General features: G+C 42.5%; 1 protein-coding gene across 16 annotated transcripts in view; it reads left to right on the forward strand.

Annotated features, from left to right (window-relative positions):
- The window catches only part of CADPS (calcium dependent secretion activator), a 206313-nt gene that overhangs the window by 129939 nt on the left and 49629 nt on the right, over nucleotides 1–26745 (forward strand). For 5 of the 16 annotated variants that reach the window (XM_086846973.1, XM_086846974.1, XM_086846981.1 and 2 more), the window contains 7 exons: nucleotides 6142–6243; nucleotides 7053–7116; nucleotides 7871–7994; nucleotides 10398–10466; nucleotides 11329–11346; nucleotides 20364–20470; nucleotides 26033–26189. In XM_086846973.1, coding sequence (XP_086703099.1) covers nucleotides 6142–6243; nucleotides 7053–7116; nucleotides 7871–7994; nucleotides 10398–10466; nucleotides 11329–11346; nucleotides 20364–20470; nucleotides 26033–26189 — 641 coding nt within the window. The remainder of the gene's footprint in view (nucleotides 1–6141; nucleotides 6244–7052; nucleotides 7117–7870; nucleotides 7995–10397; nucleotides 10467–11328; nucleotides 11347–20363; nucleotides 20471–26032; nucleotides 26190–26745) is intronic. The other 11 variants (XM_086846979.1, XM_086846980.1, XM_086846985.1 and 8 more) reach the window with 3 other exon arrangements.

A 26745-nucleotide genomic window follows, 5' to 3' on the forward strand; every position in this document is an offset into this window, starting at 1 on the left:
TGATGTGTTAGAGGAGCCTCAACTGCTTCCCTGTCTGCACATGGGAGAAGCATTGTGGAACAGAAAGTTGAGCTCAGCTTTTGGACCTAGAAAAGGTCCAAAGTCAGTGCCTAAATCTTGAGCAGTGGCTCCTGTCCCCTGGAAAGAAGTAGCTTTCAGGAATGGCCTTGGTTTCACTTGTGCATTTTTTTTTTTATTTAGGCATAGAATAGCTTAATTTTTAAATGTTAAAGTTAGCACTGTGATAAATTCTTTTTGTGCTTGTTAATCCCAAACTTTTAAAAATCAGCCTTAAATGTTGATTGTTTGCATGCTAAATATTAGCAGACTGAGCTTATCAAAATCAGGATGCTGGACTGAATTCTCTTCAGTCTAATAACAACCAAGTACCATAATTTTCTGCAAGTTGTTCAGCTACTATTTACCTAGGGTGCAAGCAGCTACGAGTGTCTCTGTTAATTAATTGGGTATATTAGTGACTTCCCTTTCTTCTGTAAACTGTAGTTTATGGCCTCAAACTTGTTTTCAAGAAGCTATTTCGATAGCTAATTAGCTATCATTACTGTTTTACAACTGTAAACCCAGCAGAATATCCTAATGTCATAAATCTTCAGGAATTGAAAACTCTACATGACATACCTGCAATTTTTTTCATTGTACTGTAATTACATATCTGGTCTGTTTCACATACAGATTTCCACACAGCTAGTTGAAACAAAAGAAATACAGGATTATTTTTTTCCCTTAAGCAGTAAAGTACACTTTATCATGATATCTTCATGTGCTCCCCTAGAGCTTTGTGTTGAGTTTCCAGTTCAGATGCCCCACCCTGGCTGCAGTGAGGCAGGTTCAGCCTGGCAGGGTGTGATGCTCTACCCTGTCGTGAGGCTCCGTGTCCCATCCAGCCCCACCATCAGCCCGTGGTGACACAGCAGGTGCTCCCGCTGTCTGTCGGATGGGATGCGCTGCCTGTGCTGAAGGGCTGGGTTGCCAGCCACCAGCAGGTCACCAGCTCAGCGCAGGAGGCTGACACGATTCATCACAATGGGTGTAGGATGGCAGGGCTCAGAAACCATCGGGTGCCGGCGCGGTGCGCCAGGGGTGCGGATCGCACACGAGAATCGATGAGCCGTGACTTGGCTCGGCGCTGCAGCGTGGAGGAGAGCTCGAGCGGAGGGAAGGCAGGAGTTGGGAAATTGAATGGTTCCCATGCTCGACAGCCCAGGAGCCCCGAGGTGAACAAAGGGCTTCTCACTGATGTTTCCTGCACGGGGTGAGTCCCCAGAAGAAAGGGGAGCTGGGGAAAAGCGGTGTTTGCTGAATACGCCTTTTTTCCCGGGGGTGTAGGCAGGTGGACTCTTTCAGGTCTGGTCCGCTGGGGGAGATGTGAGAGGCAGATCACATCCTGCCCACATCCCCAGATGATCCTGCCCACATCCCCAGAGCCCGTCCTCGTGCAACCGGTGGGACTGCGCAGGCAACTCCTCCTGCGAGGGATCCTGCGAAAGCCTCTCCTGACACATGCCGTCCAAGGCACTAATCATCGATGTTTACTGTATAGCTCATATGTGCTGCACCTGGCAACCAGCAAGGGAGCTGAAGGCAGCACGTGTTTTATATTTGAGTTGTTACTTAAAAAATCAAATTATTTGCATCAGTTTTTGACATTGTTTTTTTTCCCTTGGCTCTGCATGCCAGGGCTCACAGTGCGTGCAAAGATCTGTTTGCTACGTGTAAGCAATATTTTCCCCAGTAAAAAAAAAAAGTGTAGACAAGTTAAACATAAAAGGTGTAAAAGATGATATGTCTTTTCATTTAGAAGCCGACGTGGTATTTCATGGAGGCTTATGTCAAAGAGATTAACGCGCTGGAGCTATACTGTATATTTATAATTGCATACAAATGCATGCTATTGCTTCATATATTAGTCTTTGTTAAAAAATCATTTTGATATATTTGTTTTAGCAGCATAACTAGCCCTGGGGGCACCGGGTATAATTAGAAAAGGGCATGGGGGGAGGCGGGACTTGTAGAATAAAGCAGTGGCCTTAGGATCACAGGTCCTAATTATAATTTATAATTAACCCCAGAATTTGCACAAACCATCTAAGCTAAACAAGGACTATCATTTTTGCTGTTTAAATTGCAACCCTTTTTTTTAAATTTCACCACCTGCTTTGTTGATGTTGTTGTTTTTGTGGCTTAAAACTTAAAAACATGGGGGGATTAGGAAAGTGGCATTTAAAACTTTTCATATGAAATATTTACAGTGGGAATTTACTAGTTTAGAGCCAACACAGTGAATCTGCAGCAGAAGGAGTGATCTGAAACTTGTTTACTTATAATTAAAAATCTCGTTAGTTATTTTTCTTGCCTTTTTTGCCCTTCTGCTTCCCTCTCTGCCCACAGCTTCTGCCGTACACCTCAAGTACCCGTGAGCAGGAGCCATAGAGAATTGGATGGAATTGTGTCTCCACACAGATGGAGACGTTAATGTTGTTTGTCCAACTGAATTCATAGACCCAAACCCATTTTGTCCCTCGTGCATTTGTATATACCATGTACATCCAAAACTTCTGTTCCACCCTTTTGCTCTCCTCTCACTTCTCATCACTGCTTCAGTGCAATAGTGATGTGGTTGTGGATTGTGTGTGACAACATCAGTTCCTGCAGCTTTGAGAGATGCTGCTCACTGGAGGAGTTGGTGCTTCTGTCCATGAGATCAAAAAGCTAGTACCAAAGTTGAGCTGGAGACCTTTGCTGAAAATAAAATTGCCAATAAGCATCAGAATGAGCTGTACACCTTGAGCTTCTCCTGGGGATTTTTTTCAGCCCCATCAGCCATGTACTTAAATTGTCTAGAGCACAGAAGTGAATCTTAAATTACAGTGATGCTAAGTTACCCTTTGTGTTCTTGCAAAAGGGAAAATAAATATGTTCCCTCAGAAAGATTATATTTTCAAAGTATATTTGACTTGAATATTTAATTAGGTTTCAAAATTATCGAGCTAATAAATTAAGTGGAAGGCTTTGGGTAGTGTTTTTCCAGTTCTATCTATATCCTGCATTTGTCACTAATTAATGAGTTTCTAATGCTTCAGCTTCTGGGAAGATGAGCAACAAAGATTAACATAACTAGTAAATCCAAAGATGTGCAACTGGGTTATAGTATTTGAAATTTGACAAAAACATCGGAAGTATTATTATTTGTGACATGGCTCAAGATGGGGGATTGTGAGGAAAGCAAAGATGACAGAACTGGTGCTAACCACTGTGACAACAACTTGAAAAGCAGCCGACATGACATCTTTCCTATCATGCTGCCGAAAATGTCAACTTTGTGAAGGACAGTGAGAAAATGGTTTGCCGAAAATCTGAAAGGTAGATTCAAGAGATGCTCATCATGTCAGATGCAATATAGTCCACAGCTGGGTGAGAAAGGGAGTCCTTGCCGTGGTGATGGCTCTCGCTTGGCAGGCCCTTCCAGACATCCACACTGCTCCAAAAATGGCTACAGCTGACCTGTGGATTGTCTCAAGTTTGCATGCGACATGAGAGCGGCTTGTGCTCACACCCAGCACGGAGGGACCGGAGGCCAGAGCCACTGGGTTTGTGTCCTCCTGGCTCACACAGGTCCCAAGAAAGGGGAAGACCGAAGGATTAAGCTTTCACTGTGTGTGTGTGTGTGACTTAGGGATTTTGTTGGCATCCCTTCAGATGTTGTAACTTGGGCAAAAGCTGCCAGAGGTTTTCTCTCCAGAGCTCACCCTTTGTCTTTGTGTGGGTGAGTGATGCTTTCAGAGCTGCCACTGCACAGCCAGGACACAGCTGATGCTGTCAGGTCAGCCTGTGCTGGGTGTCCACCACAGGTTCTTACATGGTGAGTGCTTTGAGTACAGTGAGAAGCTGAGATTCATGTGAGAGGGCTGCGACCCAGCCCGAGCTGTCAGAGCCTGCCATTAAATCTCACCACTTGAGGTTATTGACCCAGCAAAGGGTAACACAATTTTAAGACCATTTCCAGTCCCACAGCAAATCACTGCCAGGGCAGGCACCTTTTACTGCCTCGTTTGTCAGTGCTGATACAATTAACCCAGTGACACTCTGAGCTGTTGTGGGTACAGGGCAAGGACCAAATGCCAAAAGTCAAATGAGGGCTTCAACCCTGCACCTTAATATATGGCATTTATTGTGGTCTGCCTTGAATTATCTCTCTCTGCCTGGGAGCAAACCAGGCACTGTGAGGTGCACAGCATCACAAAAGGCACGGACATCTCTATCTGAATGTTAAATATTTTATGGAACTTTGGAATAAATTATATTAAGCATGTTAAGACATTAATTTTTGCTCAATATCTAATTTGGGTTTTTTGTGGCTTGCTCATTTTTTCAAAATAACTAGTACTAATTAGTTACTAATGAGACCAGATCCATACTTCCAAAATTGTTTATGAAATGTGTTCCCCAGCTGAGACATTTTATCCAAGTTTCAGCCTAAATCTTTTTTTCCTGTTTTTTTCCTTAATACACAACTGAATTTGGCAAATAATCAAATAAAGATTCTGATTAAATGCTGTTTAACTTTAAATACATGCCCTGGTATTCAAGTCTCTTTCTGTGTCCATGTTGCAAGTTTTATTTAATGTATATTTAGCTTTAAAATTTTGCAGTAAATATCATGTACAGTTTGCAAGTTCCTCTTCCCAAATGTTTTAATGGTTTATTCACCTGTGTTGGAATATCAGAGTTCATATTTATGATATTAAGAGCCTACTAAATGTAGGGTCGAGGAGAAGTGATTGCACAGATTTTATAGATTTTAATTTTTTTATTGATTTTTTTTTTCCCTTTTTAAGTTTAGGGCCTTTGATTCTTTAAGAGGAAAATAAAGCCAACCAATTAACCCCTGACAGGAGGTTCATTAGAAGCTTTGTAATCCCTTGCCAAGTCTTTTGTAAAGCCAAACCAGTCTAGTAGTGCGGATTTATGCAGCTTAAGCTGAACACTGGGGGAGGCCTTTAAGTAAGAACATTTGTTCAATTTCAAGATGTCTTACGTTACCTAAAGATCGCCTGTGCCAGCAGAGTTGCCCAGGAGTGCACAAATCCACAGACTTTGCTCTCCAGCAATGGAAGCAGTGCCAGTGATTGTGTGCCTGGCCGATCCCTTGGCTGGAGGGATGGATTAGGCTCTCTCCTCTCGCCTGGGATGCTGCTGCACAGCGGATTTTGCCGTGTGGGGGAGAAGGAGGGGATTGCTGCTCTCTGCTCTTGGGTGGGTTGGCATCAGCAGAGGTATGGGACCGAAGAGCAAGGGGATCACAGCATTATCCAGCCCCCAGGAAGAGCCTCAGCAGGGATTGTCTGCACACTGTGCTCTGTGAAAGATGAGAAATACCCCAAGGCAGCAGGCAGGACCTGGGTGTCTCACAACACACTCCTGTGCACTCCTCAAATAGAGGAGCATCAAGTAGTCTGAGAAAATTTACAATAAATTGCATAATATGTTCATTTGTATAAATTAAAATTAAAGGACTGAAGAGGCATTGCATTTTCAATACAAAGTGCATGTCACTCTTCAGGCTCATTTCAGCAGAATATATTGAAGATGGTTCACTTCAAGAAATCTCTGTAATGGGGTGATTCAGCAGCTAGGAAGGAGTGCAAAATTTTATATTATTAATGTTTATATAATGTTTAATGTATATTATAATAATGTATATTATTAATGTTTTTATATATGTCATTGATATTATTTTATACTGTGAATTGTGTTAAATTAGTGACTGAATTTTTCTGGGGAAATTCAGTCCCTATTTTGCCAGCAACCAGCTCAATCCTGACGTGAGAGCTAACATTACATTCCCTGCATATACCTGTATTTAGAGGGAAATCTGCTTTCCCAACTTCTTTATTAATGAAAATAAGGAGGTAGTGGGGTGTCCACATCTAGATTATCACTGTGAGAGAGGATACTTGTTTATTTGTTTATTTTTGTTACTTTGGCAGCCACCCCTGTCTCGGCATGGCACATCCTGTGTCCCGGGTCTCGCAGTTGGTGAGGGTCCTTTTGGAAGGGGCAGTGTGCTGTGGAATGAGGTCCCAGGGTGGAGTCTGAGTCATTGTGGCGTTTCTCCTGCAGGCCTGACGGGATAGGAACTGTGACCGTGGATGAGAAAGAGCGTTTCGAAGAGATCAAGGAGCGGCTTCGTGTGCTGCTGGAGAATCAGATCACACATTTCAGGTAAAGGCACAGAGCCCAGGCTGAGTGCGAGAGGAATGATTTCCTCACAGCTCCCTCCTATAAGCAGCAAAGCCAAAAGGCAGGTTCTGAATGCACACAGGAATTTTGCATAAGTGACACAGACCTACACAGGGCAGTGAAGCATGTTTATAGCTGGCGTGTGATTTTAAATATATATCCTTTAAAGGATATTTCGAACCATCTTGCTCCCATAAGCATGGTAAAGCTGTGGATTTTTTCTAAAATATAACAACAAAAAATCTTTTATCCTCATATTTCTCTGTTCCTCTCTGCTCAGTTATTACCCATTTACTTTCTCTCTAGTATTGACAGGCAGGGCTTTCTGCAGGGATGTCAAAGGACAGAAAGGTTTGATATCCCCCCAAAAAAGGGATGAATGGTCCCCAGCACACTGGTCAGGTTGGGCAGGCTGTGCACATTCACACACAGATGGGTGATGGCCAGGTGCAATGCACCAGGGTGGCAGTAAATGTCGTTTTCAGAGGAGCTTTTTCTCCCCATTTTTACAAGAAGATGGTATTATTTCTCCAAGGAGATCTAAAAGCTCTCCAGGTGACACTCAGGTTTAAGAAACTGCTAAATTTATCAGCTTATTACTAACCCATATTCTCTTATGCTGCATCTACACCAAAAAACCCTTTCAGAAAGTTGCTCTATAGAAACACTGCTCATTCCAGGCAGAGAGACTAGAAAATTGCTTGGACATATTTATGAAAGCATCCTTATAGCTCAGGAAAGGCTTGTTCATGTGCACTTGGTCTAATGCTAAGATGATGTGCTTTTTCTAGGTACTGCTTTCCATTTGGCCGTCCAGAGGGTGCACTGAAAGCCACTCTGTCGCTGCTGGAAAGGGTAAGCACAGAAATAGCAGAGAGTAATTAAAATGATCTGTTTTCATGCATCCTTCCATCTCAAAAGGCTCGAGGAGCTGTTGGCTTTGCATAGGACAGGTAATTAATGGTATTTTACTCTGAAGTGTGGGGCTTGGGTGGGGTTGGTGTCTCCTGCCTCAGCTGAGAGGCACACGTGTAGCCCGACCAGTAAAGGCAGCAGGGCCCGTGTCTGTGTTGTCAGGTAAGGGTGAAGGGTCTGCCTGCAAAGATCCACATCACAGACTCTTGTCAGCAGTGCCTGGCTGCTGCCTCGTGATATTCCCATCTTGAGGCAGACTTGTTCTCTCTGGATGTATAAAACCTGCTCACTATGATCCTTCCCATTCCTGCGCTCCTGCTGCTCCAACATTCTTCCCACCTCTGCTAACCCGCACTATGGCCAAGTCCAGACCCAAACCCAGGTCAGTCAGTAGGGCCTGGGAAGGGAGAAACATTGCCTGGCACTGGGCAAGTTATGATAGATCTTAATGTCATACCCTGAAAAATCATCACAGACTTCAGGGCATGTCGTACAGTGTAGATACAGAAGGGGAATAATACAGCAGGGATAGGTCCCACATCTTAGGCTGGCCAAGGTGACCTTGTAGTGAGTCCTGTGGATTGTACACATGCCCTGAGAGCCACACAGCACTAGCATAGGAATGGATGTTTGTGCTGGGCTTGGAGAAAAGCAGTTCTGTGTGCCACAACAAATCAGATTTTCTTGTGTCAAGGTTCTGATGAAAGACATAGTTACTCCGGTCCCTCAAGAGGAGGTAAAAACAGTCATCCGTAAATGCTTGGAGCAAGCAGCTCTAGTCAATTATACTCGACTATCAGAGTATGCCAAAATTGAAGGTAAGGCTCTTTCTTTCTGAAATTACAATTTTTCTTATGTTTCTAGGTGGCAACTTAGGTGGCTGGGAGCTCTTTAAAAAAAGCTCATTTGCTATTTACTCTCTTGTCGGTAAAACTGTTGTGATTCAGAATCATTTTTATGGTGTTGGCTTCGGAAGCAGTTAAGAATGGAAGCTATGCAAATCATTTCTTTTTCTGGAAAAGAGAGAGGAAGCAGTTAAAAAGAACTGTAGCTTTTTTTCCTTTGATCGTTAGTGCATTTGGCCAGTGGTGTAGTATTCAGACTCACGTCGTGGTTTTAAAAAACAAATTGAGAAATACTTGGGATGTCATCTTTACAGCTGAAGGTATAGTGCAGCTAATTGCTTGTGACACTTCAGGAGACAAATGACAAATAAAAAGCTGAAAAACTGTTTAATCTATGTTTAATCATTTGTAGCCAGTTTAAAATGTCTTTTTTTCTGGGTGTGTTTCATTGTCTTTGCAGTTTGCATTGCAGTCATTGATCAGTGATCCCATACTTGCATCGGATTTCTTTCTTGTCACTCTGAATCTGGCAAAGCTGATATTTTTGACCTTTTAAGTTATGGGAGAATAATAACCAGTGACCAGAGACACATGTAGCCATCAAAAAGACATTTTAAAGTTTGCTGGAGGATATGTGTTACTGAAGCTCTATGATTCGTCGTTCTTTATATGTTATCAGTTTATGTTGGTACCTTGTTGGCTGCTATTCCCAACTTGAAACTCCCATCCAACTTTTTCCAAGTTCCCAATTACTTAAATCTGTGTGTTCCAGATAAATGGTATGTTCTGCTCTAGACTCTGGGTTTCTGTCATGTGTGATGTGAAGCTTTCCCACAGCCAAGATTATTGTTGTATGCCTATAGGACAATATTGAGAGGAGGAAAAAAAACCCCCAAACTCAAACTCCCTCTGATTTGTTCTTAGTTCTTGTTTACTTGAAAAATTGGGTTGTTATTATATGGCAAATTGTCCAGGTTCTGTACATGACATGTCCTCTCTTTTTCCATTTTTTTTCTGTCTAATGATGCAAATTGTGTACCAGTGGTAATGAATTCATTGTTATGCATCCAGTGAGAAACACTTAAGAATTGGGCACTAAAAGGATGTTTATCAACTCTTGACTTGGTAATGAGTGACAAAAATAGAGGAGGAACAAAGGTTTCATAAGCACTGTATTATCAGGCAATTTATCGAAGTACTCAGCTTCAGAGGAAACTTTAATTGGTGTATTCTGTAAAATGCAATATTTAAATATACTTGACAAGGATGGAGAAGGACTGAGAATCAAAAACAGCTTTTCTGTTGATGGATGCTTCTACCCAGGGCTGGCCCCCTTAGGTTCTCTGTATAAATATCACTAACTCGTTGGTAAGATTTGCTCTCTTCTTTCAGATAAATCTATGCAAAAACAAACTTTATGATCTGTAAGTAAAAATGCATTCATTTCCAAAGTAGAACAGTTAGTGTGTACTTTTCCTTTTGTGCCTCAATTCTTCTTGGTTGTGTTAATTATCTGCACTCTCTTTTTGCACTGTGACTTTTAGGTCTGGGAATACTTTGAAGCAACAAACCTATTTTTTTTCCAGCTGCCTTTTCAGAGAAATAGTTCATTCCACACTATCTGCTCTCTTCTGCTTTTCTCCTCCTTTATCTGTGATTGGCCACAGCCACTTTTTGATGCTCTTTCTACAAAAGTGGTTGTAACACCAATTTCCAAGCATGCTGGGATTGTTAATTTGAACAACCCAACATCCGCCAGCTGCATGCATCAGGTTTTCTCTCATGAGCATAGTCCACTGTGTATTCAAATTCTTCCTTAGAAGAGCAAATGACAAGTTTACCTTGGTGAGACACATTCCTGTTTGCTGGACATGGCTTTGAAATTTCGCTTTTGAATGACATTTGAATAGCCACATGTTTATGGCACTTTTGTCAGAAATCCAGAACCAAATCAGTGGCAGCAGTGCTTGAGGCTATGCTTATGAAGAAATACCCGTGAAAGCCTTAGATACTGAAGGCTGAAATCCTTAGTATCTCGGAGCCTTAAACCAATGAAATTCTATTTCCCTCTATTCATGATGTTTTGATCATTATATTCTTGTAAACAGTTCAGAGCAAACCTCTAGAGTCATGGTCACAACCTCTCTTGTGACTCATGGGCATGCTGAATGGTTAATCCAGTAGATCTCAAAATTTTAACCCTCCTTTTTCTTTTTTTTTTTCTTTTTGTTTTTTTCCTTCTTTTTATCCTGTGTGTATCCCAAAATACTCTGTGGCTTTCCTTTTAACCTGATATAAAGTTTTCCTCTGACCTATAGCCTGTAACCTCTTTACCTCTGACCTAAGCCTCTTGCATGCCCAAATCCTCTTTTATAGGGAAAAAGAGAGAAATGTATGAGCATCCTGTCTTCTGCTTGGCCTCTCAAGTGATGGATTTAACCATTCGTGAGTACCTACCACCCTCCTCTCCATGCTGTCCTCACTTTCTCTGTTCTCATTACCTCAAGAAAGTCCAGATCCAAACCAACTCACTCTCCTTGCTTCAAGTCTTTTAGCATTGGCTTGTCTGTTGCTTCTGTCTGTGAAACCCAGTGTGAGAAGTCCAGTCACTTTCTATCAGCCTAAACAAGGTTAGACAATTAACCCATCTGTTTGTGACAAACTCAGACTGTCTGTAAGTTTTTTCAGTTCTTCTTTATGTCTGTGACCTGAATGCATTTTTACTTTGCTTCTGTGTAACCCCAGTTTGTAAAGTGCTTGTCACTGGTACACAATCAAAAGGTAGCAGCTACATTGTGAAGTGAGCTAGAGGTCAGATAAAGGACACTTGGAAAAAGCCATCCCTTTGCCTGCGTATAAAAATCTTTACCCAATCCTGTGTATAAGATCGTATAAGGCTGTCCTTTCTCTGTACATCAGATCTTAATGTCTCCTGTCTGTTAGCTCTCAGCCAAAGGATGCACTCTACTTGCTCTCCTCCTCAGTTTTTTTACTTACTCCTTTGCACCGAGCTCTGGAGGGGACACCCCGACCCTGCTGTCACTCGGAGACCCCCTCTGTGTCCTCAGAGCTCTCCCTCTCTGGTTTTCTATTTGTGCAGCGTTTTCTCTCACCTCCGTGAAAGGAGCTTCCTTTGGTAACCCCACGCTCGGGGGGGCGGGGGGAGAGACGGGGCGACTTCTCTTTTTTTCAAATGTCATATATCATGCATAACTGGGGGGCTGTGCGGTCCACTTGCTCATTAATCCTGCATATCTGTTCTTGTTTCTCTCTTTTCTCTCCTTGTTGCTTTCTCTCTTTCATATAGAGAATCAAAAGGACGCAGGTGAACAATTGTATATGCATTATAAATTGTTAGGACTGTTGAGTTATATTTATTTTGTTTTCTATTTTCATAGCTCCTTAAGATATGTACTCCTTCAGGCTGAAAATGGAGATGCATTGATACTTAAGGAGTTAATTTGTGCTGTCTACATAATCTCCTTTTCCTCCTTTCATAGAATAGAGCGTAGAATAAAAATACCCTGTAGAGACGTAGTGCCTTCTTAGCAGACAGTTGTAGAGAAGAATCTAGTCTTTGTAAAGAGAAGGTTTCTTGTTTTTCCAAAGAACTGCAGCTCATTTTGGGTGAAAAATTGTTGGTAATTTGGCCATTAATTTTCCACACCTAACAAGCACATTTATAAGTAAACTAACGTTCATTTTTGGTTTTCATACCTTCTGTTTTCTGCCCTAATGGGAGGACTGGGTTTTTCTTTATTTCTTTATTTCTATTTATTTGTTAATGTGTAACAAACAATCTGGTGGGACAGAAGTCGTGTTTGTCTCTCGTTTATAACCTGTGGTGACATGTAACAAGGCAAAGGCTCAGCTCAAGTGCACATCTCTGCAGAAGGGATGCTGGAGCTCTGCAGTCCCTCTTCTTGTTTCTGTTGTATCCCAGAGTCCTAGTTCCAAAGTCCTTGAAACCTGAACTGTTCATTTCTTTCTGTGAGTAGATTGTTCTGTTTTGTGGGGAAAAAAGAAAGGATCCAGTTGATTTCAGCTCTGTTTGCACGGAGAAATTGCTTTAGAGGAGCACTACAAGAGGCTGGGGCAAGTTCTGGCTTTCCCAGACCTCCTTAGCTCAAATTTGGCCCATAATCTATAGCATCATATAAAATGAATTGTAAATAACAACCAATATTTAGAAAATGGAGAATAATTTTCCTTACATCTATGAAAGGTGCAAATAAACAAAAATAAATAGAACAGTGCCAATTACTACCATTAACTGTAACAATTAGAGTGAGCACAGGCTGTTGTGCATTAAGCACAATAACTACACGGAGCATCGTGCTCGCTGCAACAACCTGTCACGTGCCTGCAGTTTAGAAATTCAGAAGGATATTCCTATGGTCCAGCTTGTTTAAAAATAACCTACTTCTTCCCAATGCTTACAGCAAGTGAAAGGGCACAGGGAGTTGTGACTCCACTGCTTTGTGCCCACAAATCTCCCTTTGTTTTAAATAAAAAAAATTTCAGACAAGGTCAGCAAGACTCACTTGAAACTGGTTCCTCAGCTTAAGTGGAGTCAAAAGTGACTGGGGTTTGGCCTGACTTTTTTATTTTGCCAGAAGCAAGGATAAAAATAAGATGCTGAAAACAACTTAAACACACAAGTGTCACCCTTTGGTTCTCCTCCTGAGAAGTGTGTAGTTTCTTGCCTTGCATTAAAATATTGAAATAGAACATTAAACAGGAAACTGTGCTAAAATAATTAAAAATAAAATACTTTAATTTTTAATCAGACAAAGCTGCTAACACTCAGATAAATAATTGTAACCTTTTAATAAATGTTTGTTTATTTATGTAAGTCAGGAATACATAATTATTTTAGAAAATAATAACTTCTTCATCTCTTATGCACAGGGATCCCATGAACATAAATGCCACCTTGCACTGCTGGAGTTGGGTACAGGCAGCTTCAGAGGTGGTGCCAGCCAAGACAATAGTTGTTAGTTTGACAATTGATTGTTTGGTGTAAGACTGGGGCCAGGGGGTTCAGTTTTCAGACTGAGTAATTCGCATATTGCAGTTTGGGTTTGGTCTCTGTAAGGAGAGGTTTCTCAAGGTAGTGCTGAGTTGGTGCAGAGAGGAGACAGGAGGATGGAGACAGGTCTCACCTCGGTGCTTAGTGCCAGGGCGTGGGTGGCAGAGCAGTGGGACATCTCATGGAAAGTAGCTGGAGACCAGAGGGACCCACTGACGTCCCCCAGGCAAATCACCTACTCTTGGGCTATCCAGACACACCAGGTTTTTGCTTGTCCAGCAGCCACTCCATCCCCTGTGCAGGGAAGGAGTGTCCCAAGGCACCACATCTCGCCGTGCTGCGTGGCTGGCACACACTGGCCTCCCCAGACAGGCTCCTGGGGAAGCTTGACCTCACTTGAAAACACCCCCAGTGGTGGTGCCAGGTGGGTGTGAAGCTGGAACCCGGTCAGTTCAGGGCTCAGTGCTGCCCACAGAGCAGCGAGGGGCAGCTGCAGTGCCTGGACAGAGGCAGACATCCCTCAGGTGCCTGTGTCAGGCTGGGGACCCTCCTGTGCCCGTAGGAGAGGGGCTGAGCACGGCAGCTTGGGCTGCGTCAGCCCGAGCTGGCACCAGCCATGGAGCATCTTGATCCTACCCTCGCCCCAGCAGGCGTGGAAGGCAGGAGAGGTTGGTTTTAGACTAGAGCAACACAGCAGGTTGTTGAGAAGCAGTGGCATTTTCCAAGGCATTCGTACTGGCCCTTGTCACAGTCCCATGCTCACTTTACGTCACTCGCCTTCCCTATTTCTGGATCTCAGCCTGGGAGGCTCTGTGCACATATCCATAACTCAGCTGAGGAGCTGAGCTGCCTGTCAATTGACCAGGTCCGAGGCAAGGAGAGGTCCTGGTGCTCTGTCAGCCCAACCCCTGCTGGGCAATCACTCCAGCATTCGTCATAAAGCACAAAGCTTAAAAAGAGAATAAAATTGCATTCTTTGAGTAAATAAATATGTAAAATATATGAAAACATCCATCTTTGTGTGCAGAAGCAGAGGCTGAAGTCATTAATAAATCCTATACTTTCACTCAGGCTGTATCCATGTGTGCTGAAATGCTGCTTTATTTGTTTCATTCCTTGAAGTGGCATTCGGCTGTGTTTAACAAAGAATCATTACGCAGCTTTCAAGATTTCCTCTTGCCCTTTCAAAGGCAGTGTCTAAAGCAGTACAAAGTTATTGCAGGAGCTTCAGAAATCTGAAGATCTGCATTCTGATGTTATCTTTCTATGAGTCTCTCACCAACTGCGGGAGCAACTTGCTGCCTGGGGCATGAGACACAATTCAGAAGGCACAGATTCTTCAGTAGGTTCAATAATCTTTAGAAAATCAGAAAAGCAGATATCTCTTCGGTATGATGAGGTTTTGAGGTGAATTGGCATCTCTTTCTGAATTAAAAAAACAAAACATTTCTATAATTTTTTTCTTTTCTTTAAAATAAAGCATCTTATTTTGAGAGAAAAATTATCATCACTGAAATCCCTTTCAGATACACGCAGATTAATTTTGTGGGTATAATAGAAGGCTGCCCTGCCTTGTCCTTGGGCTAAGTCCATTATGCTTTATAGTTGTCTTGAGAACAGCAGCTTTTTATATTGTTTTGATGATTGGCTCACAAATGAATGCACACATAACACTTGGATGCTAAAGCCTTTGGCAAGGGTCATATATTTTTCATTATTATGAGGAAATCATTGAACCAGTGGCTATGCTTCTAAAAAATATGAAAAGTCAATCATATTCTTCTCCTATTGCAAGTGTAATTCTTAATGTTGCTGATGTGTTAGTAACCCATGTAGCAGAAATCATGGTGCTGAGGGAGAAATACATAGTTTAAAAATCTTCCAGTCTGTACAGAGTCACACACAATGAAATGTATGCAATATCTATTCCCGAAGTAGCACAGATTTATCAATATACCTGTTATTGCAGGCTGAAGCTCATTGCAAGCACAAACCCAGAATTTTCCCAAGTAATTTGAGCTTCTGCAAGTATTTTATATGTCATGCAGAAGCATAAAAACCTTTAGAAGTTTGTCCAGGAAAGCACTTTGTCAGGCAGTAAGAAGCTGCTCCTGGCTCTGATTTCAGTGATGAAGGTGTTTAAAACTCATCTGACACACATGAGCAGCAGGTACAAGAGCATTTCTGATACTAAACTGGCTGTAGTGAGGGATCAGAGAGGAAAAGGACAGGGAAAAAGAAAAGCTAAAGTGAAACAAAACTTGCCATACACCACAGCTGATAACTAGCAAGTGCTGTAAAACTCGCCCAGCCTCACACATTTCCCTTGCTCTGAGCAGGAGCTGAGTCCCTGAAAGGACCTCACTTGTCATCTCTGAGACCTGGAGCTAGAGAAGTATATGAATTCTGGTGCCTCCTAGTGCAGGGCTGTCACAACCCCATTTCTGTTTAAATTTGCAGAGGAAATTAAACGATTTCACAATTAAACAATTTAAATGTTCTTGCAATAAAGAGATGACAAAGAAAAGCATGAGGTGGGGCTTATGAGTGTTCAGTGCCCCCAGGAACAGAGAGAACCCTTCCCCTCCTTCAGCTCCAGGTGGTTCTGCAACCATCATGCAAGAGCCTTGAATTTGGGTCTGAAAAGCTGAAATGTGTGAAAAAAGCTGAATATTTGTGCAGATTGGGCCAGATCAGAATTATATCAAGAGTTTGTTTCTTAGCCTGCTCCAGTGCCTTGTGGGAGCCTGTTTCCAAGAGCGGGTGGTGGTGGGGGGATGCCAGGAGCAGGGTAAGGTGCTGGAGGGGTCTCTCACAGGCCCCCCAGAGAAGTGAGAGCCACCCCAGGGCACTGTGCTGACAACTGCACAGCGGGAGCCTCCTCCAAGCTGTTCTGTACGCGCTGCACTAGCGACTCGTGAAGATGCTGCTGCATCTCTTGCCTTTTCTCCTCCTCCTCCTCCTTCTCTATTAATGACTTTTCCCTAGGACAGAAAACACTTGTGCTAATCGGGCCCGTTCAACACTCTGGAGTCTGGATGTCTGTGAAGCCTAAGAGCTATTTTTGGATGGGTAGCTGTTAGGGATGCAGGGGCTGGACTCCACATTTAAGGATGCTTGAGGGCTGCAGTGCTGAGGTGTGCAATGCTGTGCAACTCAGATTCCTTTCACATTGGCTTTGGCACTCTTAGGAAGAGCTCTCTGTCTTTGACACCCCCAAATTTGCCACCCAACAGACTCCCCTGGGTAGTGAGGGGTTTCCACCCTGTGGTTGTCAGACATGGGTGAGAGGAGATGTGCAATTCCCTCTCCCCACCATCCCTTTCCATCCAGAGACCTTGGCACAAACTTCTCTCCATAGAGATGGGCAGTAAAATATTCTTCCTACATTTCCATGTCAAGCTCAGGAGCAATCAGTGCATAGCCAAATTGAATTCTTGCTTATGTTTTAAAGTAGAGAAAAAGTCATTAGGCCAATGCCCAAAAAGCAGTTATTTTTGTCACTTGAGCCTGAGAGGTTTGTTTCTGGGGACAAAGTCACCCTTGGTAAACATTGAACAAAGATCAGGATTACTCCAGAGATGAATGAATAGGTTTGTTTTTCCTGTTGTAAGAAAACAAGGAAAAGAAAGAAAGCCAGTAGCTTGAATCTGAGAGTTTGAATTAATCATTACACAGCTTAAAAGATTAAAAATGTGTGTGTGTGAGTGTGCACGTGCACACGTGTGTGCATTGTGTGTGTTTTTATGTATGTATGTATATCTACCCCTGTGTATGGAGAGGGGCACCAGCCTAACTCACACTCCTTAATGGTTTACTCGAATATTCTTTATTATACTTCGATAAGTGTTACAGTTCTGTGAGAAATAAAAGCAATCAGAAATCTCCTTTGCACAAGCCAACTGATTTTTTTTTTCCCCCACTGGAAAATGCAAGCAAAATGGCAAGGACTTTTGGCAATAGAATGTCCAGATAAATATGCCAGATTCCTTGCAAATGACATGATTAAAAATAGTCACAATGCTGCTAAAAACTGTTATTAAAAGGAATAGAAACTATTGTGTTAATATATTCACAGTATATAATTTATTCTCTGGGTGTATGTAAAAGGAAAGGCTATTTTCTTTGAATTTTTCCTATGCTGATATTGTAAACTATATGACAGATGGGTCAAGTCCTGATTGCAGTATTCTAACATTTGGAATAGCAAGTAACATATTTGATAGAGCTGGCAAGTTTTTATATATGATTCAACCCAGAATATAAAAGCCACTAGAATTCCAAGTTGAAAATAATTAAATGAGCTGGAAACGATCAGGAACCACACATTTTTAAGTGACAGATTTTTTTACATGTTTAAATTGCACAAGAATATTTTATAGCTCCCTTTAACCAACAGTGACGTTTAATTCTAAAATGTGTAATTGATATTTGCAAAGCAATTAATTCTTATGGCTCATTATTCTATTGCTAAACGTGCCTAAGTACTGGGGAGCCGACTTCAAGTCGTGTTTTTTAGTTCACCTTTTCTGAATTCCAGAGTTTTAACTGAATTAACCCATCTCAGTCTCCTCGTGTGACTGCAGCGAGTGTGGTTTCATACTTGCATTGAATTTTTATCTTTCTGATTGCACGCTACTTCAGGATGTTCGAATCTGCTGACTTCTAGAATATGTGTTGTCAAACGGTGTCATTACCATATAATACCCCAAATACCGATAAGCAAAAGCCCAGCAGCTTATTCCATTTGTATTTGATCATTTCTGCTTATGTTCCTTTTGAAATTCCCATCTTTTTGTCACTGTTTATAAAGTCATTTTGTCTCTTTACTTTTGGCGTCTCTCTCTCTCTCCGTCATGCACAACCAGCCCGTCCGCCCAAGCCCAAGCCGCCGGCTGGGCCACCATCATCTCCTCAAACGCAGACTAACATGATAGATCATATGCTCAAAGGCATGGCCAAACAGCCGCCAAGTACTGTAATAGTCTTCCTTTCTTTTATTCAGTGGTTTTCTAGTCTAGCAGCCGCTCGTGTAGCAGTAGAAAGCTAGTCCTCATATGCAGCTTTATACAGAACACCTAGCGCGACGTGGTAGGTTTTAGAGATTTAGAGGTAGCATTTATTTCAAAATGTCCACATTTTTTTGTCTAGCAATGTCTGACATATGCAACATTTTCAAATATCAACGTCAGCACAAAATAACATTGTTGTTGCATAACATTTTGCATGGAAACTATAAATATGTATGAGCTTTACATGATGTTGGATGAAATGTTTGATAAGTATATCGTATACGTTTCATGTAACTGTCAGTGCTCCAGCTATCTTAGCAGAATATTCTGATGTATAGTAACTTAACCAGGGAAATATTTAAAATAAGAAGGAAAAAAATTAAGATTGACATCTGCTGGCTGCCAAAGTTATATAAGCATCAATATTTTCTTTAAAGACAGCATCTTTGAGCAGTTGTTCTTATTAACACTTTTGTCTTTTAGTTATATTTGAGAGCAGATCAATGTTGCAAATGAGAATGGGCCTGATGCTGCATTGATCAATGGAAAAGCTTTCCCTTGGCTTCAGAGGTGCAGAAACAACCAGATCTTGCTGAGGGACCTGCCTTTGGGCTCCTTTTGCAAAAGGAAGTGATTTCTACTTCTTGTAGCCATTGAGGTGCTAGATAGTATAGGACAGACTGGGGAGTTAACCAGGAACTCTCCAATTTCAGTATTTGCTCAGTAAATTATATTAAGGGGAACCTTGATTATTTTTTTTGTTTCAAATGATACAAGAAACAGCAGCAAAACTTGAGAAACACCCAAGGCCCTTATCAGTGCCATAAATGAGTAAAACTGTAGAGTTCATTTGCATGGTGCTTTACCATCCCTCAGCCAAGCTGAGCCTCTACAGTGCCAGACTCCAGCTTGCTGAGCTCCTCCAAAAACCAGCCACATTTGGGACTGTCCTGAAACATGCAGCTTTCCTTTTCATGGGAATTGTGTAACCTGTAAACAGGTATTCAGGAAAAACAAGGGGCTGGCAGGACTTTGAGGGGGCAAATGAAGTCCTGGAAGTTTCCTGAGCCTTCAGCAAGGCAGTGGTTTCTCCCCGGGTGAGAAAGCAGAATTTGTGCAACCTCAAGTTTCTGTCCCACCAGTAAACAAGACCAAAACACTAGGGAAAAAACAGGGTGTGTGGAAGGCTGGAGTGAGATGCCCTGTCAGTACCTGGCCTGTTGGCATATGGATCCCAAGGGGGCAGGTCTCCCACACCACTCCTGCTCTGAACAACCATCACAGGGAGAGTTTGCACACCCCAAGACAGTGAGCTGCTGTCTGATACCATGGAGATGCCAAAATACCTATGGATGCAGAGGTATGAGCTGTAGTGAAATTCCCCTCTTTGCCCTTGCTGCTCAGGAGAACTGGGTCTGGGACCTGGATGTGCCTGTGGTCAGCTCTGCAGAAGCTGTCGTTCAGGGAAATTGTGATTATTTTCTTTTCCTCTACATTATTTCTAGTGAAATACTCTGAATGTTCCTTATTTTTAGCATCTCATATTTTTAATGTGTTATTCATAATATAAATTACCTGGAAAAATACATTTTAATTATTTTTTATAGTTTTCAGAAAACACTGCAAAATAACTCAACATAGGTAAACACCAAGCTCCAGGATTTAAACTCTTTGGTTTGTTTTGCGGGGTTTTTGTTGTAAAGTTGCATCTCTTTTCCCATATAAATCTTACCTGTGAGCGTGGGATTTACCACTTTTCACTCCCTCCAGCATGCATAACTCCTGACCCTTGTGGAGTTAAATCCTGGAGCAAGACAGACCTGCGAGTTTTGCTTTTAGTAGCAGGTGACATTTAAATTGCTCGAGTCTGACAATTTATTACAAGTGCAGACAGATTTGTTTTAATTGATCTTCTTAAAAGAACTTTTAAATAATATAGACATGATTCCTATAATAGCATCATCTACATCAAAGGATACATACTGTTCATACGTTAATGGCCAGATGCTGTCTTTAGGGAATGTGATGTTCTTATTTGAGCTAATAAAGTGCCATCATAAAGCAAACCAACTCTGACAGTATTGTGAAATTTGGAGCTGGAGCACTGTATTTTCATAGTATAATAACGAATGTGGCTTTCTGGTTTGCTCAGTACTAATTATATAAGCATTTAACATATGCATGAAAAGATCTTCAGAGCTGCAGAATATTATGGGTTTTTTTTAACCTCTAAAATAACTTACTGTTCATCTAGCTTTTCACCCTGCCTTCCTTTTAACTTGAGTTCTTGTACTACAGAGAATGTAGGCCGGTTAGTCACTCCAGCTAAAAAGTTAGAAGATACAATACGTCTGGCAGAGTTGGTAATTGAAGTCCTACAGCAAAACGAAGAGCACCACGCAGAGGTGAGCAGCGTCCCCGGCGTGTCCCCCCAGGTCTTCCACAGGATCCGGCAGGAGTTTATGTATTTGTGTGATGTCTTCCCAACTGGTGCTGGGTTATCTTTTTTAAAAGCTGGAAGTATGCTCAAGTACTCAAGAAGGCAAAGTACACTTCAGGAGGATTGTGTTTTCAGAGGGGAGGGAGGGCCAAAGGATGAATTAATTGAGTTGTGCTCTCCTCGATGTCAGTTTGCAGCCTTTCTGACAGTGCCAGCAGGAGCTGAATCTGGCCAAAATAGTCACCACCAACTACCTGCAAGAGCAAGCCTGTCCACTTTCCAGAAAGGTCATATTTCTAATTCATAACCTGTGTGTGTGCCTCCAGCCAGCATGAGCAGGGTCCCTGCCACACCTGCCACTCCTGCTGTCCAGAGGGGAGCAAGGACAACTGCAACTAAACAGAACAGTTCTCCTTTCTGCCCCTTTCTGAGAATTCAGGTTGTTTCCTGGGGTCTCCCTGGGCCCCTCCAGTACATGATGAACTCACCTGGTTTCTTTTTGGCCTCTTCTGCTTTGACTTATTGGGAATACCTCAATTGCTAGTCACAGAGGTTAGGATGAACTGTGCTCTGTTACTCATTGTCTGGGTTATCTAAGGCCTAATACAACCACTTCTAACTCTTTGAAGCACCTTGACAGAAAGATTCATGTTTTAAAACCACTGAGACCATGTCATAGTCAAATATACACCAGAAAATCGTGAGGCTTGATCCTGGAAACACTTGATCCCACAGGCAGCTGGCATGGCTGGCTGTAGTCCTGCTCTCAGCACATCAGGACATTTCTGCCTAAGCAGGTGATGTTGCATACCCATGTAAGTATTTGCAGGATTCAGCCCTGAGTTCTCTGTAAATCTGGTGCTCTTGAATGCGTATTGAGAAGTTAATAATTTTAAAATTCAGAGTGAACAGTTATTGTTTATGACAGTAGGTATTGTTGCACTCTTTCACTATTTTCTCTTTTTCTTCCCACTGATAGATATATAGATATAGATATAGATATAGATATACTCACAATATTTTGCATTAAGAGCATTTGATAAATAATTTCACAATCACCTGAAAATCATTCCAGTGTGTATTAAATATGCAGTATAGTTTTACTTATTGATAGTACACAGCAATCCACAAAACCCAACTAATGCCTGATTACATATTTAAATTTCCTCCCTGTTTTTCTACTGTTCATTCAATCTTGGATGATCCTGGCAGGGGAAAGAGGTATGTGACTAAACCGAATGAAACGAGTCACTCCTGTCATATTCCGTGCATGCCCTCTCAGTGCCATGTTTCCTACTGGGATTTTACCCTGGTTGCCCTCGCTTCCGTAACTTTGACCGAGGAATGTAACAGCAACTTTGGGTCGGCTGCTTGCGGAGCTGGTAGCCTGACACAGGAGGGTAAATGTGGCATAGCAGTCCAGTCCATGCATGCAGCAATGGGTATATTTTACGAGCGCTGCAGTTACATCCCAACACAACCCTACCTGCCTGGACTCGCTCCTCAGCCTGTTGTTACCTGTCGTTTGCATTCACCCGACCTCTAGTACACTGTGGTGGAGATGGGCTCAGTACTACACGAGTGCCTAGAATGGTAGTGGTCTTCCTCTGGTTTTGTCTGTATGTGCCTTGTACTGGATATACAGTATTTATATGTAGAGAGAGAATATATGGGGTGAAGAGTGAAATAAACCTCCTTTTTACTAAAGCAAGGGGTGCTTGAGAGCGCTATGCTTGTACAAAAATGGTTTTATTCCACTCCTCACCAGCACAGGCTGGATGTACAACCAGCTGGGAAGGAGCTGTTTTTTAAAACACGGCTTATTTTGAAAAGAGGAAGCAGTTGCAGGACCAGTCACACTCAGCCAGCCACGCTGCCAAGATCCTCACATGAGGAGGAAGGCTCAGAACTGTTCTCCAGCATCTTTTGTGTCACAAGGTTTTGATTAGAGACAGAAGGTTAATGCCAACACAGATAGGAGGCATCCCGGTCCCCTGTTCTGAAGGGTGACTTGGAAGGATGAAATCCATCTCTCTCCAGAAGCCCAGCACACTGTCGGTACATTTTTGAATCCCTGTCCTGAGGGTGGCTGTGGCATTTCAGCAGTGCACAGGCAGTTGGCCAGCTCTCTGCACACTTTGAATTGTACCCAGGGAAAAAAGAGAAGAGGCTGGGTGGTTTATCACTGATTTTTATTATGTGTTGTAGCCACATTATGCTGTCACAGTGCAGTGAGCATTGCTGAGGTACTACACCTTTTTCCCCCCCCATTTAATTCCAGGTGACTTTTTTTTCTGTGTTGTCACTCACCTGAAGAAGGCTTGACCTGTGAGGTGTTACTCTTTGGTCTACTTCAGTTATTCAGCAGAAAATTTAATTGCACTGCTTACTGAAGAAATGCCTTACTTTACTGAAAAGCAATAGTTTTTGCAATTAACACATGCCCCCTTTTTTACCCATGTGGACATCCAGGCAGACTCCCTAATGAGAATGTAGAAAATAACACTCAGAGCTTGTTCAAAAATCATTACAAGAGGAGTATCGTGTCTAGTCGGTTGGGTTTGTCTTACCCATAAGAAGGAAGCAGCCCAGCACAGGCAGAAACAGCAGAATCCATGTGCCCATGTCTGTAATCCGGGAGCAGGAGGTCTCTGTCATTGTATCAGCTCTCCCATCAGATGTCTCCTAGCTCCCTTTCCCTTCCTCTGGATGGCTGATGACAGATGCCAGAGACAATGCCATTCACCTGTTTTTAAACTTATGTTTTCTCTCTCTATGTATACATATGTGTATATGTATATATGTATCTTAACTCCTTGAGGTCATACATATATACATGTGTATCCATGTGTAAAATATACAATAATAGGTGTGTTTGGCTAGAAAGCACACTTTCCCCCCCCTTCACATTATTATTTAAGCAAAGCAGGTAAGTAGATGGTAAATAAATGGAATGTTACCATCTTGAAGGAGGTTTTCTAAGTATGGTGTTACCAATCCTACTTACAGAAATTAGGGAGAAGGTTGAGGATACTCTCATAAGTTAGAGAATTACAGAGTTAAAATTTGACTTTTCAAGCAAAAAAGAAACTGTTACTGGTTTGGGCAATTTTTTTTTCCACCAATGATCACATGCTTTTCTTTTTTTAAAATAGCTCTTTTTTTTCCCCTTTTCATGGAAGCAGGTTCTTACTGCAGGACTCTGAAGTCTCTATGTTGGGATTTGTTACAGAAGACATTCTTTGGCCTCCCCTCTTTTCCCTTCCCCCCAAATATCAGTTGCCATCGGTCCTCCGTAGCGGTCGCTCCATGCCTGGGCAGTGTGGGGTGGGTGCCAGCATGGCAGGCTCTGGGCAGGCAGAGGCACAGCCAGAGAAATCACATCAGAGCAAGGACAGCCTCCCTGGAAACCAGAGCCAGGCGTGGCTAATGTGAAAGGACCCTGCACAGCCCCAGTGCTCCGCAGCGCTCCTTTCCTGCCCACCTTTGTGAGCAGGCTGGAGCAGGCATCAGGAGCACACCTGTGTCTCGATGGGTTTGGTTCCCCTGTGGTCTCTCAGCTGTTTGCTGCCTCCCAGCATGGCACTCACTGGCATTCAGCCCTGTGCCTGGCTGGACACCAGCACCAAATGTGGAGAAGAGCTGAAGAGCAGAAGAGCACTGCCCCACGCTCAGCCCCACACAGGCTCCCTCACCTTGGTTATGGCTTTTCCAGAGTGATGGCTCTGCAGACGCCCAGGGCCACTGTCACCACTACCTCTGTGCCCTCGAGCATCCCCAAGCAGGAGATGCAGCAGCAGAGCTGGGCAGCTTCTTCCATGGGCCTGAAGCTGAGGACAGTTTGCAGACAAAGGACTCTGCCATAGCCACCTTGTCCCCGTGCCCTGACCACTGGGACACTCACCTGCTGGTGTTGCTGCTTCAGGTGTGGGCAGACACTGAAGCTGTGCCTCCATGGCACTGCTCACCTCGTCCACATCTTCACCCCCATTACAGGGCAGACCCAATACTAAGATTAGTTTGGGGATTGTGTGGTTATTTTGGTTATTTTACATCTTGGATGTGATCTGGGAAGAGAATGCCAAGTGCAACGCCCTATCTGTCCGTGATTTCACATCAATTTTATATCAACTCATGGAATAATAGCAGGGCAGTGTCAGTCTGCTTTATGTTTTAAAGGATTGAAAGAGTGGAAATAGTTCCAAAGACCCCTTGCCAGTATCACTGGAAGCTGAAAAGTTGAGCCAAAACAGGAAAAATTATGGCAGTAACTTGTTTTGGGGGTGCTGTGCCCTGTCCATGACCAAGTGAACCAGTAGCTGGAGTTGTGCTGTGCACATCAGTGCATTTCTTCATCAGTGAATCAAAGCTCAACCCTGAGAGAGTGAAAGCCCATTCTGCTTATTCATGTCTGCTAAAACCTGCAAGAAATGCTCCTCCCTGACTGGCAATTCCTCTTCAAATGGATTTCTCCATTCCCAATCTCTTCCGTTTCATCTCCACTCTTGTGCCTAAGCTAGAGGTTTCTTTTTCTTGCCAAGTGCCGTGAAGCTGTTCCTTAGCTCCTTTAAGTCACCGAGTAATTTCCTGTCACTTCAAAGTGACAGCACATGGTCCTATGGACAGCTCTTCTCATATTGCATGTTCCCAGCCAGAAGTGACTACTGAACACGCATGCATGCATTTTCAGCATTCACATCTGAGCCATGTATGATGTGAATGTCACCTCAGAGAGCCCGCACAGCAAATTTTGAGGACCCATGTGCATGAGAATGAGTTACCTCACTGATATTTTTTGGTTTTCAAGTTTAGACATATGTTTTTCCTGCCTCTGTGAAAATATAGGCTTGCCGTAGATATTTTTTTTTCCACCTTGGCATGTTGATAGTAGAGCTTTGTAATGGGTACCTAATCAGTAGCATCATGAAGGTGGTAGTGTGTTAGCTAACCATATAAAATGAACAGTGCTGTAATAACTTTTACTGGTGATGCTTGAAGTATCTTTAAAACAGAGTGTGAATGATTTAGGACAGCTTTTAATGTCTCAGGTTTCTATATTTTCAAGACAAATGCAAGTAGTGAATCCAAGTAGAATTTAAGCTGTTGAAAAACGCATCAGAAAACTTACAGGCACAGTGAAGAAACTCCCAAATTTCTGTACTTTAGAAATAAGAATTAGTAGCTTTTTTTCCTGATAATTAGCATCATTAATGATGAATTTAGTCATTTATTGTAAATTGAACAGATGAAACATTCTCTGCCACATTACACCTGCATGCCTTTACAGTGGAGCTCTGGAGAGATCCTCTACAAGAAACCTTTCTGTTAGAACAGCAGCTCCCAATTCTGTGATTTGCACTGCCTGTGCAGGCTAGCAAAGCACTGTTCTCTTTACAATAAAGGTAGTTTCCATGAGATGCAATTTTTTTTTTTTTTTTTTTTTAAAGCTATGTGGCCTAACATCTTTCCCTGTGCTTTATTAGAACTAATACACGTCTTTTATTATCTTTTTCTACCAACTCTGAAGGCCTTTGCTTGGTGGTCAGACCTAATGGTTGAGCATGCGGAGACCTTCCTGTCCCTGTTTGCAGTGGATATGGATGCAGCGTTAGAGGTGCAACCCCCAGACACCTGGGACAGCTTCCCGCTCTTCCAGCTCATAAACGATTCCCTCCGTAGCGACTGTATGTATTTTGTATTCTGATCATTTCCTCTTCAGTGGGCGGCTCAGGTTACTGATAATGCTTTCAGCCTCTCCTTACTGCACAGAAAACTGAGATGGGTAGAGAGTTACAGATTTACAAACTCTTTTAGCATCAGCTTGATTTTATTCCGTTGCCTAGAAAATAAGAACACCCCTTAAGTCGCTGCAGATTTAAAGGTGGGAAGTTGAACTTTTATTTTGCTTCATCTTCTCAAGTCTCTTGGTAATGGCTGCCTGATAAGGAGGGAATTAGGTACTCTGTATCTTACTGTCATTAAATGTGTGTATTGTTTTATATGTGTGTACCTCATTTATTTAGCATGGAGAAAAACAATCCCTGCTTTAAGATTCTGTTGAAGGGAGGAAAATATTAAAGTAAATGGAAGCAGGAGTAGTTCAGAAGAAAAGTGCTTTGTGAAATAAGGCAATTCTCCGAAGCACTTGGGCCCATGCTTTCAAAACCCATGTGAGGATTTGGCACTTTCCTGGGTAGTCCAACCCTCCCTGGGGAGCTGGTGGTAAAATTGGCATTGCCT

The sequence above is a fragment of the Cyanistes caeruleus genome, chromosome 11 (assembly GCF_971803275.1).
Source record: "Cyanistes caeruleus chromosome 11, bCyaCae1.hap1.1, whole genome shotgun sequence".
NCBI classification, from domain to species: domain Eukaryota; kingdom Metazoa; phylum Chordata; class Aves; order Passeriformes; family Paridae; genus Cyanistes; species Cyanistes caeruleus.